This window comes from Euleptes europaea, chromosome 14, assembly GCF_029931775.1.
Source record: "Euleptes europaea isolate rEulEur1 chromosome 14, rEulEur1.hap1, whole genome shotgun sequence".
In the NCBI taxonomy this organism is placed as follows: domain Eukaryota; kingdom Metazoa; phylum Chordata; class Lepidosauria; order Squamata; family Sphaerodactylidae; genus Euleptes; species Euleptes europaea.
In genome coordinates this window covers 8,021,107-8,042,515 of record NC_079325.1, presented here as the reverse complement: position 1 = coordinate 8,042,515, position 21,409 = coordinate 8,021,107, and the positions used below count along the sequence as shown (strand labels likewise).

The 21,409-nt window shown below is 48.8% G+C and overlaps 1 protein-coding gene across 4 annotated transcripts in view; it reads right to left on the bottom strand.

The window, feature by feature from the left end:
- Nucleotides 1-21,409, bottom strand: part of LOC130487435 (protein Aster-B) — a 100,879-nt gene that overhangs the window by 18,404 nt on the left and 61,066 nt on the right. For 3 of the 4 annotated variants that reach the window (XM_056860930.1, XM_056860933.1, XM_056860932.1), the window contains exons 3-8: nucleotides 19,230-19,250; nucleotides 16,809-16,832; nucleotides 4,060-4,144; nucleotides 2,723-2,826; nucleotides 2,483-2,578; nucleotides 194-274 (exon numbers count right to left, since the gene is read on the bottom strand). In XM_056860930.1, coding sequence (XP_056716908.1) covers nucleotides 194-274; nucleotides 2,483-2,578; nucleotides 2,723-2,826; nucleotides 4,060-4,144; nucleotides 16,809-16,832; nucleotides 19,230-19,250 — 411 coding nt within the window. The remainder of the gene's footprint in view (nucleotides 1-193; nucleotides 275-2,482; nucleotides 2,579-2,722; nucleotides 2,827-4,059; nucleotides 4,145-16,808; nucleotides 16,833-19,229; nucleotides 19,251-21,409) is intronic. The other variant, XM_056860931.1, reaches the window with a different exon arrangement.

Sequence of the window (21,409 nt, the reverse complement as noted above, 5' to 3'; positions counted from 1 at the left end):
ATCTAGCGGCCTGTTCATTTTAAATTTCCCTATCTGCTACTTTCTTACGGACTTGTGTTTTTCACGTGGCTGATTTTATTGTAGCTATTTTACACGATAATCTTATTCGGCGAGCAGCCTTGGAGAGAACGCTGCACTGTAAGGCGAGGAACAAGCGGTCAGAAGAAACAAAGGGAGCAAACCAATAAAATACCTTTTCGAGGAGGGCGTTCTGCCAGAGCCTGAACATCATCATGTATGTCCTGTCTCGGGCACCGAAGGAAGTAAAAAAGTGCTGTGAAAGGCAGAGAGATTGCTCATTAAAACGGTGCCTTGGAGCACATTGGCAAAGAAGACGAGAACATGCTAATTTACGAGCAAACACCTGGGAACCGAAGAAGCAAGGAAAGAAGAATCAAATCAGAGGGCTGCGTGCCTTGCCTGCACGGCCTCAGATTTATGCGCTACTTGCACAGCAGTCGGTTACTGCAGCTCAAGTATTATTTTCACCAGTTTCTGGTAGGTAGCCATGCTGGCCTGCAGTAGGTCAAGATTCAAGTCCAGTAGCACCTTAATGGCCAAAAGGATTTTCCAGGGTATAGAAGCTTTGCAGTGCAATCCTGAAGGGGGAGGAGGCAAATGCTCTTCGGAGCCAGTGTAGGGCTACTTATGGTGGCCCACCTGGACTGTGGCGGCAGCGTGGCCCTCGGATTGCCGGTGCGGCTTCCTGCTGGCATTCTCCCACGAAAATCCCCATGCCAGCGTCCCGGGAGACGTTCTTAGGGCATTCTGGGGGCACCAGGAATGCCCCCTAACTCAACGGCGTTGCTGCGCCCCATTTATGGTGGTGCAGCCTCGCTGTTTGCAAAGGGGCCTTTACCCCCTTAAATTTTGTAAAAGGGGGGATTGTGTCTGCGACAGCTGGGAAGATCTACCCCACCCCCCTTCAGGAGGGAGGGAGGGGGGAGGAGGAGGAGGAGGAAGAGGAAGAAGAGGAAGAAGAGGAGGAAGAGGAAGAGGAGGAAGAAGAAGAAGAAGAAGAAGAAGAAGAGGAGGAGGAGGAGGAAGAAGAAGAGTTGGTTTTTATATGCCGACTTTCTCTACCACTTAAGGGAAAATCAATCCGGCTCACAATCCCCTTCTCCTCCCCACAACAGACACCCTGTGAGGTAGGTGGGGCTGAGAGAGCTCTAAAAGAGCTGTGACTAGCCCAAGGTCACCCAGCTGGCTTCATGTGGAGGAGTGAGGAAACCAACCCAGTTCACCAGATTAACGTCTGCCGCTCATGTGGAGGGAGTGGGGGAATCAAATGTGGAGTCAAACCTCCCTTTGTCAGATACCAAAGCTCCCTTCTTTTGACAAAAGGAGCTTCTGACTCTCAAAAGCCCACACCCTGGAAAATCTTGTGGGTCTTTAAGGTGCTACTAGACACGAATCTCATTTTCACCTGGTGATGCATGAATTCAACAGCTCATAAGAGGTGGCAGGCAAAAAAATAGTTCAGCCTTAATATGTACTGTTTCCAATTCTCTGCCCCATGATTAGAGTTGCCAACATCCAGGTGAGGCCTAGAGCGCTCCTGCTTTTACAACTGATCTTCAGACTACAGAGACTAGTTCCCCTGGAGAACATGGCTGATTTGGAGAGTGAACGCTGTGGCATTGTACCCCGCTGAGGTCCCTCCTCTCCCCAAACCCTGTCCTCCCCAGGCTCCGCCCCCACCCAAAGCTGGCAAACTACCCATGATCCACCCCACTGCTTTTATTCACTAAGGCAGCACCCCTGAGAGCTGAATTACACATTGCAAAGCCTTTGTTATGACACATGAACACATGAAGCTGCCCGATACTGAATCAGACCCTCGGTCCATCAAAGTCAGTATTATCTACTCAGACCGGCAGCCACTCTCCAAGGTCTCAGGCAAAGGTTTTTCACATCACCTACTTGCCCAGTCCCTTTAACTGGAGATGCCGGGGATTGAACCTGGGACCGTCTGCATGCCAAGCAGATACTCTACAAACTGAGCCAACAGCCCCTCCCCTGCATGTCCACCCCAGGCCTGTCAACCAGATGCATCCTGGGAGCTCCGTGCTCGGAATACAAATGGAATGTTTTTGGTATGTTTTCTTTGCATGTGCGGCACAAAACCAAAAGAACTCTGTTTGGTATTCCCCAATTCCTGGGCTGAGCGTAGGGTGACCAACCTCCAGGCGGTGGCTGGAGATCTCCTGGGATTACAGGAGATCTCCTGGGATTACAGCTGATCTCCAGACTGCCGAGATCAGTCCCCCTGGAGAAAATGGCTGCTTTGGATGGTGGACTCCGTGGCATTATACCCCATTGAAGCCCCTTCACTCCCCAAACCCTGCCCTCCTCAGGCTCCACCCTCAAATTCTCCAGTTATTTCCCAACCCGGAGCTGGCAACCCTAGCTCAGCTCTATCCTCGACTCCACATTTTCAATTCTCACAGACAAGTTAGGAATGGAAGAGTCTAGCACCTACCTTTTCAGTGTCAGTGCAAACTTGGATAGCATTAGGAATGAGCCGTGCAGTTTTTTCCTTGGTCATGGAACAGATGTCCTTCAAACGAACCGTCAACTGCAGTCAGGGGCAGGCCAAAAATATATGTATATATATATTTTGAAGGCGATAGAGAAAAGGGTTAGCAGAGCATTCCCAGAAAGGTCCCGAAACAGGTCCTACCGCGCAGAGGGCCGGGTTGAGCAGAGTAAAGGCACTCACCAATGTTTCCCAGCGGAAAATGTTGCTGTAGAAGCAGATCCAGTTTTCAGAGAGGTAGAGGCGGCCCTGCAGGAGAATGTCTCTTTGAAGTGCACAGGAGTAATCTGCAGAGAAGCAAGAGGAAGGAACTGTAAACAATACCGAGGACGTTTATTAGGGACCTAAAAATAACTAGGCATTGTGCACTGTCTAAAAGGAAGCAGAGCCCTGTGGATATTTTCTAATAATTGGTAAACAAATAACTGGGTGTGGGGCAGGGTTGCCAGGTCCCCCTCAGCCACCAGCAGGGGATGGGGGGTATAGGGTTGCCAGATCCAGGTTGTGAAACTCCTGGAGATTTGGGGATGGAGCCTGGGGAGGGCAGGTAGCTCAGTGGGATACAATGCCAGAGAGTCCACCCTACGTAGCATCCATTTTCACCAGGGGAACTGATCTCTGTAGTCTGGAGATGAGCTGTAATTCTGGGGAATCCCCAGGTCCCCCCTTGAGGCTGGCATCACTAATTGCCAGCTCTAGGCTGGGAAACTCCTTGAGATTTGGAGGTGGAGCCTGGGGAGGGGAGGGACCTCAGTGGGGTACAATGCCATAGAATCCACCCTCCAAAGCATCCATTTTCTCCAAGGGGAACTGATCTCTGTAATCTGAGCTGTCATTCCAGGGGATCCCCGGGTCCCACCTGAAGGCTGGCATTCCTGGGGCGGAGGCCGATATATATATATATTTAAAAAAAAAACAGATGGAGGTGCCTACAAGCAAGTTTGCTGACTGAAATAAGCCTCAAGACGATTCTTAAAATCTCTAAAACAGTATATTGTGCTTTATTTAAAAGTAATAATAATGCCTCAGTCACATTTTGCCTGATTGTGATCAATGGCCAAATCCTCTCAGTTGCATTTTTTTCACAAACACCCAAACTACCCAAGTAAGATATGAAGAATAAAAAAACTCAGTAGTGAAACAGGAATGCAGGCCAAACCTCACTGAGGAGTGCATGAAATCAAGACCGGGGGTGGGGGGAGAACAGGGTTGCAAACCCCAGGTTGGGAAATTCCTGGAGAGTTGCGGGTGGAGCCTGGGGAGGGCAAAGTTTGGGGAGGGGAAGGGCCTTAGCAGGGAATAAGGCCCCAGAATCCACTATTCAAAGCTGCCTGGAGGCTAGTTGTAATCAGACAGGGAGCAAAGCTACCACCCAGCTCAGTGCTGGCTCAAAAAACCCACCCTTGTGTATGGCAGACGGGCCTCTCTCTCAGCACCTTACATCTCCGAAGAGTCCAACCTTCTGTAGCCGACCTTGGGAAGGCTGGCGTTTACTACCCTGGGGAGAAGGAAAGCCTTACCGACTATGAGGCGCTCTGTGTCGGGAAGCTGTTTGAAGAGTTTCCTGAAGTCTTCATTCCGCTGCTTGTAGGTTGGACTCAGCACCTGTGAACAGTGGATAGTTTGTTAGGTAGAAGGGAAGGGCAGAGAGCCAGGAGGGGGAGGGTTAGTATTTGCAACTAAGCATGGAAAAAGCAGGCAATGTTATCCCATTACTGCCCAAGACTGGCACTGGTAACTGCAGGGGGGGATAATTTTAGTACATATGGGCGGGGTGGGTGGGTGGGGGAACCAAGAACTACAGCCTATGAGACAATGTGATTCATCAGGGAAGCGTGAGCAGAGGTACCATCCTGTTCCTTGTAGATCACACCAGAGAAATCAATGCTATAAAACCAGGCAGGGTGCTTTCATCAAGAACGGCCCCGCTATTTTTACCATGTTTTCCTAGCAGCCCTCGCCCATATGCAGGTCCCCCTGTATTCACTTGAACCACAGTGCTAGGTCTGGGGAGCGTTCAAAGGATTCTTTGCCAAGGACAAGACGGCCGAGGGTAAGGAAGGAGAGGCAGAGTAAAAGATTTAGGAGTCCGGGAAAGAAAAGACGCTCTCGATGGGGTGGTAGTTTTGATCTATGCTTGTTTTATAGCATATGACCCACCCCTTAACAAACTCCATCGCCATTAAGAATAGAAACTTGCATTTGGTTTTTAGAAAGGTTAAGTCTCCAGAAAGTCAGACGGGGTTACCCCCCTCTGTGTCAGGTTCTAGATTCAATGTTGGCCAGTACTAAATACAGTGGTCATCACAATGCCCCCCGTCAAAAAATGGCACACTGCAGGCCTCTGGCAAGTATTCCTTGGAACTGATGAACGCCAACTGCTTCCGGATGATGGAGAGACACTGTCCTTCAGCGTTACTCCTCTGAAGATGCCGGCCACAGCTGCTGGCGAAACGTCAGGAAAGAAAATACCAAGACCACGGTCACACAGCCCGGATAGCCTACAAGAACCAGCCAACTGCTCCCTTCTCTAAACCTTACTGGCAACCCTGGACAACAGGCTGGGGTACTTATCATAGCTCTAGGAGGGCAACATTGGCTTGGATGGGGCATGAAGTTCTGGAACAAGGAAACTGTATAGGACGGAGTTTCCAAGATAATGAATGTGTGGCAGTCATAGTAACTGTCTTCTCAATCTAAGGACGTTCTGGGAAAATAGGTTTTGTGCTAGAAATGGGCCCTTTCATGGACTGAGTAGACGAATACACACTCTTGGTCTTTCCTAAACGTAATAGCAGTTTAGGCTGGCAAAATAGAAATGGCACGTCTTGGTGGGCTGCAAAGATCTTCTCTTGCAGCCATCTGTGCTGCTATAGAGTCAGCGTGGTGTAGTAGTTAACTGCGGTGGTTTGGAGCGATGGATAATCTGGAGAACCGGGTTTGATTCCCCATTCCTCCACATGGGTGGTGGACTATAACCTGGTGAACTGGGTTTGTTTCCCCACTCCTACACTTGAAGCCAGCTGGGTGACCTTGGGCTAGTCACAGCTCTCTTAAAGCTCTCTCAGCCCCACCTACCTCACAAGGTGTCTGTGTGGGGAGGGGAAGGGAAGGCGATTGTAAGCTGGACTGATTCTTCCTTAAGTGGTAGAGAAAGTCGGCATATAAAAACCAACTCCTGTTCCTCTTCTTCAATCAATCAATCAATCAGTCAAACATTTTTAATGGCTACCATAGATTAATGGCTACCAGGGCAATTCTAGTTGAACAAGGAGGAAACATGGGATGCTGAATGGATTAACTTTTGCCTAACTCAAAAAAGGAGAGCCAGCATGGTGTAGTGGTTAAGATGTCGGACTAGGACCTGGGAGACCCAGGTTCGTATCCCCACTCTGCCATGGAGACTTGCTGGGTGACCTTGGGCCAGTCACACACTCTCAGCCTTGACCCTGACAACTATTTGGATGGGAGACCTCCGAGGAATACCAGGGGTGTGACGCGGAGGCAGGCAATGGCCAACCACCTCTGAACGCCTCTTGCCTTGAAAATCCTACGGGGTCGCCATAAATCAGCTGTGACTTGACAGCAAAAAAAACCCTCAAAACAGATCAGGGTGTGACCATTAAAAGTAGAAGAAGAAGGAGGAAGAGGAGGAGGAGGAGTTGTTTTTTTTATATGCCGACTTTCTCTACCACTTAAGGAAGAATCAAACCAGCTTACAATCACCTTCCCCTCCCCATAACAGACACCCTGTGAGGTAGGTGGGGCTGAGAGAGTGTGAATTGCCCAAGTTCACCCAGCTGGCTTCATGTGTAGAAGTGGTGAAACCAACCCAGTTCACCAGATTAGAATCCGCCGCTCATCTGGAGGAGTGGGGAATCAAACCCGGTTCTCCAGATTAGAGTCCACTGCTCCAAACCACCGCTCTTAACGACTACATGCCACTGAATGAGACCAATTACTGGTGAATCCCTTGTGGGATTTTTTTTTAAAAAAATCGCTCAGCCGTGGGCATTTCAACCAGCTGCAGCATCTCACGCTCCTCAAGGAACCAGCTTGTCAAAATAAGGCCTTCCCTTCTTCAGGCAACACTGAGCAAGACGGAAAAACAACAACACACACAGCCTGCAATGCTTTCCTCTTTTCAACCTTACTCCAAGAGAAGGCAACCAGGAAAGTGGCTTTCCTCCTCTAAAGCATTACACAATCCTGCTCAAGAAGGGCTAACCGCACAGCTAAGGGTCTCGGAACGTCATAAAGCCTCGCCCATCCAAACATGCCAATGAAGCTAGAAGGCGCCCAAACTGGGATAGGCGGACTGGAACCAACACAGATCCCTCATCGTGGGTGCTGGGTAAAATACGCTCACGCAGCCTCCATTCCTACCAGAGTACTTACTCGGATCGCATCCTCTCTCTCATTCTAAAGTCACCTGAAAAAACAACTCCAGTCCCTATAAATCTTTGCAACAGCAGTGGAAATACACACTGGCTACTACAAAATGGCCTGCAGTGGGGGACTTGGTGAGAGATGAACACATGAAGCTGCCTTATACTGAATCAGGCCCTCAGTCCGTCAAAGTCAGTTATTGTCTACTCAGACCAGGAGCGGCTCTCCAGGGTCTCGGGCAGGGGTCTTTCACATCACCTACTTGCCTAGTCCCTTTAACTGGAGATGCTGGGGATTGAACCTGGGACCTTCTGCAGGCCGAGCAGAGGCTCTACCACTGAGCCACAGCCCCTCCTCCGATCATCATAAGGGGAGGAAAATCCCTGCTAACTTTGGCGGTGGGAAGCCTACAGAAGGTTAGGTAAGCTGGATGGACAGACTTTTTTCAAACGCTCAAGAGGGTTGAATGACTCCATCCTGATTTGCTGGATTTGGTGGGGGGGAGAGAGGAGGGGAAGGGATGGTGCAATAAAATCCATAGCTTCCCCTATGTCTGGCCTTTCCCGATTCCTTGGGGAAACAGACGGTCCCAAATGCAAAGGAACACAGGATTTGGCGGAGGATTCTGCCTGTCGGTCAAATCTAAGCGAGGAGGAGGATGGCAGCACATCTGTTCTGAAGGGGGACGGCTCCAGCCAGGAGACACTTACAGCTGGAATTTCTTCCCATCTTGAACTGCCGCACCCTTCGGGAAGGCCGTGCAGCAGCTCCAGCTGCCACAGCAGCCTCTTGTCCTCGAGGTCAAGGAGGAGACTCCAGAGCACGCTGCAGTCGAGCAGAGAATCCATGACCTTGCACCCAGGCCCCTCCTTGTCTGGCCAGTCGCCTTCCTCAGTCGCCAAGCAGAACATGGACTTCTTCCATTTAGCTGCCACCAAAATTGCTTGCTACAGAGGGCACCAAGCTAACCCTACTATGCAGTTACGCTGATCCAGAAATGGGGGGGAGGAATAAATCTCCCTCCTGAGATTGTCTGGGAGAAACGAGCTGATTCGAGAGAGGCTGCCAGCAAGCATAGTATCTAGCCTCCTAGGTCAGCACGGCTCTGAAGGGGCGCCTTCATCTGGAGAACCCCAATTTTGTTGCGGGTCTAGTGCAGCAACGGCGCCAAAAACCCCGCCTTGGGCGGACTCTAAGGAGATGGCCCGTGAATTCCCAGGTCTCGTCCAAAAATTCCAAGGCTGGAACAGCTAGAGCCAACTCTCCAGAAGAGTGAGAAGCTCAAAGCGCCTCAGAGGTCTAAACAATATTCTCCAGTCCCGGGCTGGTTTGACATCTCCAAAGCGGCAATAAGTCAGCAGGCTGGTTCCAGCCGCAGCTTCCGAACACCGAACACCGTCCGATGGCCTCGCCCTCTCTTCAGTCTGGGCTGTCACTTCCTTGAAGGGCAGCTTTGCTCTTGGTTAATTTTTCTCATGCAGGCGGCGGGGTGGTGGTGGTGGTGGGGAGATCCTGGAATGATTTGCACAAGCTTGAAATTTCAGAGCGATCCCGTCGGCCGATGCCCTAAAGTAACCCAGCCTGGGCCCTCCCCTCCCGGCAGATGTTTCCTGTAATGCAAAGTTGTTGGACAGTTTGTGCAGAGGGGTGGGGAAAAGAAGACACCGAGGCCAGTCTGCCGAAGCGCGGAGACGATGAAATCGGCAGCTGGAGACCCAAGACGGCTGTTTTCGTCAGACGCTCTCTGGCTCCATTGTGCTTTCTTCGTCGACAAAACCAGGGGCTTCCCCCGGGAAGCAATCGACAGTATGCTTCATGGGCATGAGAAAAGACACCCCCTGGTCCTTCTATCTGAAACCGGAACCTTTTTGAGATTTGCTGAGTCTTTCTGAACGGTTCCTAAACCCGCTCCGTTCTTGTTAGCTCCATTTTCACTGGTAGTTTGGCAAACTACGCAAAATAGGTAAGAGAGTTCACGACCGAGCTGGAGTTAATGTTCTAAATGCAGGGACAGCATGACACAGTGACCGTGATATCACAGCTGTCAGTGCCCCCAGAACTACAGCAAGAATAAACGCCAGGGTACGTAGACAAGATTCAAGCAAAGAAACGGACCAGAGAACCTCAGTTCCTTGAATTTAGCAGTATGTGTAAAAAAGGATCCCCTCCATCTTCCAGCATGCAAAGGAACTATATATACATATATACGTCGTCGTGTAATACTCTTAACATGAGTATTGTGGTCTCAACACAGATGCACATGCATGCACCTCACACATACAATGCTTTGGAGACCATATAAAGGGAAGGGCATGTGCTGCAATTAGGGTTGCCAACCTCCAGGGACTAGTTGGAGATCTCCTGCGATTACAACTGATCTTCAGCCGACAGAGATTAGTTCCCCTGGAGAAAAATGGCTGCTTTGGCAATTGGACTCTATGGCATTGAAGTCCCTCCCCTCCCCAAACCCCACCCTCCTCAGGCTCTACCCCAAAAACCTCCCGCTGGTGGCAAAGAGGGACCTGGCAACCCTAGCTACAACTTGCAAGATCTAATATACAAAAGGCAGAGATCTGGAGGAGGATTAAGGATATAGGTAGGGGGGAGATGGGGGGGAACAGACAGCAATAGAAGGCACTGTGAATAAATGGCCAGTGGTGGGTGAGAACAGAGCAGGGCTATGGAAAAGGGGAGGGTTTAAGCGCGGGATGGCGCAGAACACGTTTGGTAACCTGAACGAAATTCTGCCTTACACTTTGTTTCGTGCCCAGAGCAGAGAGGAGTATGGGTAAGAGAGATTTTTGCCTCGATAAATCTAGGGTGGGTATGCGAGCAGAGGTGGGGATAGTTTCTCTTGCCCACTGTTCTGCAGAATAAGAGGAAACAAATCTGAACATCATTCCAAGAAGGGCTGAAGGGGAAAGACAACACTGGCTAGTGACGAAGCAGGCAAAATCACCTGAGAGTAATGAAAAAGAGTAAGCAGGCTAGGCAAACACAGCTTTCCAAGGCAGCTGCCCATGATAAGCTGTAGAGGAGCACCTCTCCTGCTTTTCAAGGCAATGAACTGCAAACCTGAAACTGGCTTGTAATTTGCCATCTTGGATTTGCCTGTGCAGGTGACTCCCTTTCGTTATTCCTGGAATTAGTTACCATTACCATATTACTTATTTTTTAAATTTAAATTTTATAACTTTTTTTAAAGTTTAAAAAGCTTATCTCGCAGCTCTTGTTTGCTTGTTCAGCCAAGCCAAAATCTATTCAACTGAACCGCAGTTAGCTTGCTTAGTTCATGTCAACACTGGTCACGTGGACAGTGCGTTTTATACTAATCAGCTGACAATGGTGCAAACTTTGATGCAAAGACGTTAAAGGAAGCTTTTCTTCCAGATTTGATTTGCAAATACCTGCTTTATCAAACAAGGTTGGTGAATGGAAAAACGACCCCCACCCCCACCCCAATGTAAAAGCCTTGGCCAAATTCAGACATATGCAATTGGTTCCCATTCTCTATTAATTTCAGTGAAGGGCAAAGCTCCTTGGATGCAAAAGAGCATAAGCAGAGACCTGCTTCTACAGAAATCCATGAAGGAAAGCTTTGAGGCAGGGGAAAACCATGCTTAAGAATCCCACATTTATCATGCACACAGAATGTTAAAAATGCAAGACATCATTTTATGAAAAGAGGAAAAAACAGTTTTGCAAGAGGGGAAGTTAGAGCTGAGGCAGGAAAGGGGGTACGATCCTTTGCCTAGCAGTAGCTCTTCTTCTTTTTATCCACAAGTGGCTTTGCACTTTCCAGCATTCCCAAAGAGCATTTATTGCTGGAGTTAAAAAGATTTAGTGCTGGCAATGGGGATGGGTGTGTCGTCAATGCAGCATGGCCCACTGGCAGCATCTACGCAAGGGAAGTATGTTGAGTGGCAACATCAAGTTAAAATCAGGCTGGACAGGGGTGGAGGGGAATGTCCTGCTCCTTTTGGTAAAAGTAAAGGTAGTCCCCTGTGCGAGCATCAGGTCATTACTGACCCATGGGGTGATGTCACATCCCAACCTTTACTAGACAGACTGTGTTTACGGGATGGTTTGCCATTGCCTTCTCCGGTCGTCTACACTTTGTGTGTGTTAAGTGCCATCAAGTAGCTTCCGACTCATGGCGACCCTATGAACAAATGTCCTCCAAAATGTCCTGTCTTTGACAGCCTTGATCAGATCTTGCAAATTGAGGGCTGTGGCTTCCTTTATTGAGTCAATCCATCTCTTGTTGGGTCTTCCTCTTTTCCTGCTGCCCTCAACTTTTCCTAGCATGACTGTCTTTTCTAGTGACACTTGTCTTTTCATAATGTGACCAAAGTACGACAGCCTCAGTTTAGTCATTTTAGCTTCTAGGGTCAGTTCAGGCTTGATTTGATCTATAACCCACGGATTTGTTTTTTGGGCAGTCCACGGTATCCGTAACCCTCTCCTCTAACACCACATTTCAAAGGACTCTACTTTCTTCCTATCCGCTTTCTTCAATGTCCAGCTTTCACACTCATACATCGTAATGGGGAATACGATGGCATGAATTAATACACTTTAACAGAGGCTTAATATGTAGAAACGAGCACATGGAAGAAAAGACCATCGCCTGATAAACAACAGCTCGGTAAGTTCCAATTTAAGAGAACAGGACATTTTTCTCCAGGCCGGTTGGCAACCCTGGGCTTCAGGTGGAGGCTGGATGCTTTAGTCAAATGACTGGGCCCTTTCAGTGGGAGCTGCCATGCGTGCCCCATCCCTCTCTTCCGGGAGGATGGTGAGAAACTTGTTAGAAGGAATCTTCCTGATGCGCCTGTCTCTGCACACCCGCCCACATTCCCCAAAGAAAAAGGGAGCAGCGCCGAGAAGCGGAGGCGGTAAACATTAACCCTACCACAAACACTGGGAGCCGGGACCAAATGGTACAGGAAGAGGGTGGAGGGCATTTTGCAAGGTGGATTTCACCCCACAAAAACCCATTGGCTGTGGCTGTTTGTTGAAGAAAACCCTGGGGGAGAATATCTTTGGACAGGAAATCTCAGAGGAGGAAAACAGGGAGGCCATGAAATCTTGGGGGGGGATGGGGGCCGCGGAGCACAAGCAGAGGAAGGAAACGAGGATCGAGACACAAAAGACTTGATTCTGATTTCAAGGGTTTTATTAGCATGAAAATCTGCATGTTCACACGGCAAGGCAGTATGTAGGGTTGCCAGCTCAAGGTTGGGAAATACCTGGAGATTTTGGGGGTGGAGCCCAAGGAGGGCATGGTTTTGGGGCGGGGAGGGACCTCAGCAAGGTACAATGACACAGAGTCCAATTGCCAAAGCAGCCATTTTCTCCAGGGGAACTAATCTCTGTCACCTGGAGATCAGTTTTAATAGCGGGAGCTCTCCAGCCACCTGGAGGTCGGCAACCCTAGCAGTACAGGGAGGTGGCCGTGCTACTTTCGTAAAAGGGATGAGATACAAAGCAAAGAAAGTCACAACTTTGGATGGCCAAGATCAACTGTGTGTTGTGTTGTGGTTAGACAGCTGGACTAGGGCTTGGGAGATCCAGGTTCAAATCTCCCACTCTGCTGTGACTCTCGGCTTAACCTACTTCGCAGGGTTCTTGAGAAGGTAAAATGAGGAGAGGAGAGGGTTGCGAACTCCGGGTTGGGGAATTCCTGGCAATTTAGAGGTGGAAGCTCAGCAGGAGACAATGTCATAGAGTCCACCCTCAGAAGGAGCCATTTTCTCTGGGGCGGGGAGGACGACGATGACACTGACCCCTGTAGTCTGGAGATTAGGTGTCATTCCGGGAGATCTCCAGGCCTGACCAGGAGGCTGGCAACCATAGGAGAGAACAGTGTAAACTGCCCTGGGTCCCCCACTGGGGAGAAAAGTAGAGTATAAACGAAGCAAATAAATAACTAAACTGAGACCCAAATTACTTGGAACTTTCCCAATGAGATTCAAGCTCATTCAGAAACATTTCACCGGGACTTAATCCTAGGTAAACATGCCCAAGACTGCAAAGACGTGAAACCTCAATATTTTTCATACTAGCAACGCATCAAATAGGAGGGGTTGTACTTTTTCCTGTAACTGGTTGAATGGGTGGGCTTGGCTGCAGCCACCCAGTCTCTCCCCCCTAAAGAGTACCCCACTGCTGGCAGACGCAGAATCGGATGCTACGGCTGGGCTGGGCCATACCCCAAAAAGGGAGGGAACTGGAAAACGGGAAAGCAGAAGTTGGAATGGGGCCTGCAGTAAAGAATAACAATAATAGCTGTTGCAGTTATGGTATGAGAAAGATTTTTTAATGATTATAAAGATCGGGAGGAGGTCTTATCCATGAGCTGCTTCATCCCTATGGAAATCCCTCTCCCGTCTAGGGTTGTCAACCTCCAGATGGGGCCTGGAGATCTACTGATCTCCAGATCTACATACATCAGTTCCCGCGGAGGAAAATGACTGTATGGCATTACAACCCACTGAGGTCCCTCCCTTCCTCAAACTGCACACTCCTGGCTCTACACCCAAATCCTCCATGAATTTCCGAACCTGGAGTTGGCACTTCTACTCCTGTCCCAAGCTGCTGATAACCTCGGTAGGGAAAAAAGACAGACACTCATATTATGGCCTGTCTTTTTCCCTACTGGGGCTAATAAAATCTCAGAGGGAGGGATTTCTCCTGGAAAATAGTGCTTCCTCTCCAAACGCCCCCCCCCCCACAGCTGTGTTTCAACCTTAAACACAGATTAAGAAATCTGCACAGAGATTTCCCACCTCGCCCTGAGTGCTTCCCATACATTATTCCGGTACTCTTTTAAGACAGGCCAGCTTCATTAGGCTTGGGTTACGGACAGAAGAAATGGGCACAGGGCTGAAAGAACTAGGGGGCTTGTTTTAAGCCACCGAGTAAAATTGGTCCTGGGAGGTCCAAATTCACATCCGGCGGCAACCGTGAGGAGCCAGCCTAAAAAGAAAATTGAGGATTATGAACGGTAGGTTAGAGGCCAGCTCTTTCACACTAAGCCACCTGAAACAGCACAGTTGAAAATGGTTTCATCCACAGAAGTTATGTCACCCTGCTGCACAGCACCCGTGTGGGACCTAGGTCAAGAGCCACACTTGGGCCCCCGCGGATCAGGCACTGCGGCTCCAAATCGGAGTTTTTCTACAGACATTTTGGACAGGATACACTTTGGATACACTTTTCAGCACGAGCCACGCGCACGGCTGGCGCGGTATCGGGCCTAACGGTGTTAGTTTGGAAAACCTAACTCAAATCAGGCCTCAGACACAAAATTCACCACGTGGCCTCAGGCAAGCCGCTATTCTCTCAGTCCCCTATCTGCAACATGGGGGAAACAATACTGAACTACCTGACAGGGTTGTTGTAAGGATTACCGAGACCATGTCCGTGAAATGCACTGAATGCTCAAGCGTCGTATGAATGCTCAGGGTCACCGCCCTGCTGCAGAGAAGACGCCTCACCCGGCACAGGAGTTTATGGCTCCTGCCACAGAGAGCGTTCCAGTGCCTTGGTGAAGCAAAGTCAGCGCCTGTTTTCCCCGAGACAGGGCGGTCCAGAGCACAATTGTTCAAATTGCTCAGCAGAGCAAAGCTATCTCGCCTTCTGTTTAGAGCAGCCATGGGGAATGTTCTTACTTATCTAGCATATTTCTATGCTGCCTCTCCAGAATCAACATAAGAACATAAGAAAAGTCATGCTGGATCAGTCCAGCAGCCTGTTCACACAGTGGCCAACCGGGTGCTTTTAGGAGCCACAAACAAGACGAGTGCAGCAGCAGCATCCTGCCTGTGTTCCTCACCACCTAATATATTTGGCATGCTCCTCTGATCCTGGAGAGAATAGGTATGCATCATGACTAGTAGCCATTTTAACTAGTAGCCATGAATAGCCCTCTCCTCAATGAACATGTCCACTCCCCTCTTAAAGGTTTCCACGTTGGTAGCCATCACATCATCCTGGGGCAGGGAGTTCCACAATTTAACTATGCGTTGCGTGAAGAAATACTTCCTTTTATCCATTTTGAATCTCTCACCCTCCAGCTTCAGCAGATGACCCTGTGTTCTAGTATTATGAGAGGTGGAAAAGCTTCTCCCTGTCCACTCTCTCCAAACCATGCATAATCTTATAGACCTCTATCATGTCTCCCCTTAGCCACCTTCTTTCCAAGCTAAACAGCCCTAAGTGTTTTAACTGCTCCTCATAGGAAAGTTGCTCTAGTCCCCTAATCATTTTGGTTGCTCTTTTCTGCACCTTCTCAAGCTCTGTAATATCCTTTTTTAGGTGTGGTGACCAGAACTGTACACAGTATTCCAAGTGTGGTCTCACAGTATTCCAAGTGTGGTCCTGCTTGAGGTAGCTTACAATAAAAAGACAGCCTATAACAGCATTAACACTGTCAATAAAGCAGCAGTTCATTCCAAACCTTAAGAACATAAGAACAGGCCATCTAGTCCAACCCCCTGCTCAATGCAGGATCAGCCCAGACCACCCCTGACAAGTGCTTGCCCAGCCTCTGCTTAAAGACTGCCAGTGAGGGTGCTTCTTCATAACTGGGGTTAGATCAGCCTCCCTCACTCTCCGCAAATCAAACCAACCTTCAATGACAATTTAGAAAGCTAAGAAACCAGTAACGACGCAGAGGTTTGGTATTCTACAGATCAATAGACATGAGCGAGACTTGTTAAGGGAAGGAAGAAAGCAGAGCATGGGAAGAGGGTGCTAGAAAGACAAGAAGGAATGTGGGATGAGCAAGACTGGTTGGTGGTTGGGTTAAAGGATGACATGGACACAGCAGCAAGAAAACCAGAAGAAAACCTGCAGGAATAGGGCTGGTAGCTCCACCTCATGGGCAACATGCTGCTAAAAAGACAGTTCCAGGTGAGTAGCTGTGTTGGTCTGCTGCAGAAGAGCAAGACTCGAGTTCAGTAGCACCTTAAAGACTAGGAGGTTCTCCAGGGTATAAGCTTTCAAGAATCAAAGTTCTTGGGGAGGGGCTGTGGTTCAGTTATAGAGCATCTGCTTACCATGCAGAAGGTCTCAGGTTCAATCCCCAGCATCTCCAGTTAAAGGGACTAGGCAGATAGGGGATATGAAAGACCTCTGCCTGATACCCTGGAGAGATGGAGGGCCCATGGCTCAGTGGTAGAGACTCTGCTTGGCATGCAGAAGGTCCCAGGTTCAATCCCCGGCATCTTCAGCTAAAGGGACTAGGCACGTAGGTGATGTGAAGGACCTCATCCTGAGACCCTGGAGAGCAGCTGCCTGTCTGAGTAGACAATACTGACTTTGATGGACCAAGGGCCTGATTCAGTAGAAGGCAGCTTCATGTGTTATCAAGGAGAGCTTGAAGTCTTGAAAGCTTACACCCAGAAAATCTTGTTGGTCTTTTAGGTACTACTTGCTCTTCTGTTTAGAAGCAGCAGCTTCAGGCTGCAACCAGCTCATAAAGATTGCTTGCTTTCACTCCAAAGCAATTTGGTGGGTCGGAGGGGCACACAATTATTGGCCCACTCTTTCTTGGAGCAGCAGAGGTGCTCTATCTTTAAGAAGAATAAACTCCAGAGCTTTATAGCAGACGAACAGCATACTTATGAAGTGATGCCTGAGCACAGAAAAGAATTTTTGGTGAGTTCAGAATCAATGAGCTGCCAGTGTAACTTAGAACAGGGCAGACTGGCAAGAACCAGTGCAGTCAAATTTGGAAGCCTCATCATTAGCATGTGGAGGGGGGAGGGAATCCAGCCCTATTGTGGCACTGCTGTTTTCACCTGGTGAAAAGACTAGGATTATCCTAGAAGCCTAGGATTTTTTAAAAAAACAAAACCCAGCCAGGGCTTACTCTCCGGATCTGTTGTCTCTCATGCTGGAAGCACATGGGGGAGAAACAAAAAAGAAGAGAGATGAAATAAAGAGGACACCCCAAAAGGCAAACACAGAGACATGCACACATGAACCACAAAAACAGACTGCGCCGGGGGCAAAGCAGCCCTGGGATTAGAGATCTCTGTGATCTTTTATGCATAGCTGTTTCACTCGCTGTCACCACTACCTCCAACAACTTCCGGTCTTTGTTTGAATTATGGATGCCGTTCCGTCACAGGTCGCCTCGCTCTCCCCCCGCGCTTTGCCTGTGTTTTCAAATTCGAGATAAAAGAAAATGTGGGCAAACGCAGGGGAACGCAGGGGGAGAGCGAGGCAACCTCTGATGGTTGGAAACGGCATGCATAACCTGTAACCTTTCTCCCCCAAGAAAGAACCTGGGACCCTGAGCCCTCTTTAGCTGCATATCATCTGTGTTTGGGGGGTTGTTATTTTTATTTACCTGTCCCCAAGGAAACTACCAGTTTGTGCTTTAGATATTGGCCAGGGCTCCAAACAGACTCACAGCCCAGCAGATGTATCTGCCGCCAGGACCTTGGGTCCCAGACTTTGCGCAAATGCGTGCTCACAACACTTCAAGCAGCTCCCTCTGGGTTAGCTCCAGGCTGCTGTCTCCTTGCAGAGAGTCACATGAACACATGAAGCTGCCTTATACTGAATCAGACCCTTGGTCCATCAAAGTCAGTATTGTCAACTCAGACCAGCAGAGGCTCTCCAGGGTCTCAGGCAGAGGTCTTTCACATCACCTACTTGCCTGGTCCCTTTAACTGGAGATGCCGGGGATTGAACCTGGGACCTTCTGCATGCCAAGCAGATGCTCTACCGTTGAGCCACAGCCCCTCCCCTAGTCGAGCATCTCATTCTGGCAGTGGAGACAGCCTGGACATATTTGCCCTCTCGCCCTTGCTTCAGGTGGTTTAGCATATTCAACCTTGCCTGGGAGGATGGACCACGGAGCCAAGGCTCTGTCGACAAACAGCAGAGACAGACTCCGTGGAACAGGGTTAGGGAGCAGACAGTGGAGGGTACATAAGGAGGATCGGTCACAACCGGGATTAGTCTGCCATCGAGGAAAGCGACTGGGGAATGGATGAAAACAAGGACAAACCAAAATGTGGTCAAGCTAAGAACAGAAGAAAAGCCATGCTGGATCAGACCAAGGTCCATCAAGTCCAGCAGTCTGTTCACACAGTGGCCAACCAGGTGTCTCTAGGAAGCCCACAAACGACTGCAGCAGCATTATCCTCCCCGTGTACCACGGCACTCCATATAATAGGCACGCTCCTCTGATACTAGAGAGAATAGGTCTGCATCATGACTAATATCCATTTTGACTAGTAGCCAAGGACAGCCCTCTCCTTCATGAACATGTCCATTCCCCTCTTAAAGCCTTCTAAGTTGGCAGCCATCACCACATCCTGGGGCAGGGAGCTCCACAATTTAACTATGCATTGTGTGAAGAAATGCTTCCTTTGTGAAAAGCAATACTTTGTGTGAAGAAATGCTTCTAGGAAGAAATACTTTCTAGAGCCGGAACCCTCCAGACTTGAGAGCGGGGGAAGGATGGAACAAAGAAACCGATACCTTCAGTACTGCCTGGCTGAATACATTTCTGGCACGTTCAACCCAAGGGGAAGGGGGAAACACAAACCCTCCTTGTGTCTAGAGGGTAGGTTACGGAGGAGATGCTATTGTACGAAGGCAGCGCTGCCACTTGCAGAAGGGAGGCCAAAAACCTGCGCAGAATGAGAGGGGCATGACACACGGGACCCCTGGGACTGCACAGAATTAGCAAGCCCTTCGCTGCTGCTTTCAAGACGTGCCATTGCGGTGCGTTCCTAACGGTACTATCCTAAGCACGCTTACACCCTTCTGAGCCAATTGACTTCAGTGGACTTACTCTGCTTAGGATGGCAATGAAAATGACTTTTTTGTTGCAGTAAAGTGCCTTGTGGATAGCAGATATGGAAAGGTCAGGTATAAGGGTTTTACATACATCCACGCAGAAAGGGGGAGATCAGTTCCATGCTGATATACGTGCCTTCTCTTCTACCCTGGCTACATAAAGTTCACCCTTTTCTAAGTCTAAACAGAAGATGTCAGGAGGCAAACTTGGGAGTACTCCTCTGTTTACATGCAGCAGGAAATCCATGACTTTGACAGTTCTTGCACCTGTTCTGCCCATTAAGAGCCTGTCCCAAGGAGGAAAAACCCTTGCTGGCCCTGAAACCCCCGCCCAAAAAGAGCTAGCCCAGCCCATCCCCCCCACCCGTGTCCGAACTCAAATGCCTGATGAAATGGGAAGACCTCGATTCCCCCATTCCACCCCTCCTTCCTTCCCTGCATGAAATCGAGGGATAAATGAAACTGCAATACTTACATTGTACCAACTCTGGCTTTTCTGTAAGGACAAAATAAAAAAAAAAGTTAGTTAGTACGGAGATTCTGGCACTAGGGAAAGAAGGGAACAAGGAAACGGAGTTAATGCCAAAGGTTGGTAATTATTAGTAACAAACCAGAGGGGTACGGGTTAGACACAAACATGAAGCCTGAAGGGAATGAAGACAGAAATGTAGGCATTTATTTTTCAGCTGGCCCAACTGCAATAAACACTGTCCAAGGTTGCAAAACACCCCCAGCCAACCATGCAGAAGGAGAGAGCAATATTGTTCATACTTGGTGTATCACTTCCAACCTGAAAGCACTGACCGGTGATTAGCAATCCTTCCTTCCTTCCCTACGAAAGAAGTCAAATACCTCAAAAGAGCCAGTTGCGCAGTTTTGAAATCTACAGTTTTATGCCACCAAGATCAGCCGTACCCTCGAGTTGCCCATCGAGTAAGCGCTGGAACCTATTGCTTCAAAATGCCAGATGGAATTGTTCCCTGCTCTACCTGGGAATCAAATATTCAACCGAATTGGAAGTTCCATCCTGTCTTTGCATGCTGACAATACCTAAATTAAGACGGCCGTATATGCTTGTGCGCTGTAATGTGCTACCTACAGTGCAGATGAAGGGGCGTTTTGCTGAGCTTCCCTCAAAACAATGTCTTTGTGGTTGCTCCTTGTCAGTGGTTGATCCGTTACTGCATGTCTTTCGTTACTGTTCTGAACATACAGTTGTCAGGGAGAAAGTTTTTGTGAAATGCTTGTTAAAATATTCAACCGCTTCTGACACCCATAAATTAAGACTGTTCCTGAGAGACTTCTGTAAAGCTTGCACGGTTGACAGGCAAGCTTTTTCTTCGCTGTTCTTTTAATCCTTAAATGCTTTCCTTGGTGCTTACGGGCCGTTAAACCTGAATAAAGAAAAGTACTCCTTTCTCGGCTTTCCACGTCAAATTCACAGGTGTCCCACGGCAGAAAGGAACACACGGGAAATGGGCGTCTGGCCTCCACTTCAGGCTGGATTCTCACACAGAATCGCTGTGCAAACTCAGGTCATTTTTCTTGGTTCTATGTTCTCATGCGCAGAATGAGGTTGAGAAATGAGGGACACCTTCCCTAAGAGGATACACCCATTACAGGCTTAATCCTGTGACCCCGAACACACAGTCAAAGGGCTGATCTTCAAACTCCGGCAGGGGAAAAGGCAAAGGTTTTACAGCTCAACCTGAAGACTCTACCCACTAGACCAAGTTGCTTCTCCACACATACAGACAGACAGGTGCGACTTCACAAAGGGGTTGCACTTCATCTAGCGTCACAACGGAAACTTGCCCTTGATCTTCCCTTCCTTTATTTATTTACTTAAATCTAAATAATTATCGCCCTGAACTGGGTGGCCCAGGGTAGCTTGATCGCATCAGATCTCAGAACCTAAGCAGGGTTGGTCCTGGCTAGCATTTGAAGGGGAGACCACCAAGGAATACCAGGGTCTCTGTGCAGAGGCAGGCAATGGCAAACCCCCTCCCAACATCTCTTGCTGTGAAAACCCTACTGGATTGCCATAAGTCAGCTGCGACCTGACAGCACTTTACACACACAAACACACACACAAGCCTTCCCCAAGCCAGCTATCTCCGTACCACCCCAATCTTTCTTTCACAGTAAGCTCTACAAAGAAAGCCAATTACAAAGCAGCATTTAAAGGGACAGGACTTGATTTATGCTTGGAGACTGCTGGTGTATAGATTCCCAACAGGAAAGTGTGGGTCCCGTGAGCAATAAACCTCAGGTAAAACTCCCATGCATAAACGACCCCGGGTCTCCACTGAGAAGAAGAAGAAGAGTTGGCTTTCATATGCCGACTTTCTCTACCATTTAAGGAAGAATCAAACTGGCTTACAATCACCTTCCCCTCCCCACAACAGAGGAGAAAGGAGGTGTATGAAGAAATGCAATCAATTCAAATAAAATGAACCAAACTGACCAAGCATTTGGAAGCATCTTCCTTCCACACCCACATCCACAAAATACAACTTTCACTTGAATCAGCAGCTGTATCATTGGGATGGTGTGTTTGGAGAGAGGGGAAAAGTCCATGTCCAAGAGGGTATTTCGGAAACGCAGAGACCTCACCATCCAGGGCAGGTCCCCTGACACCCTGGCCAGAATACC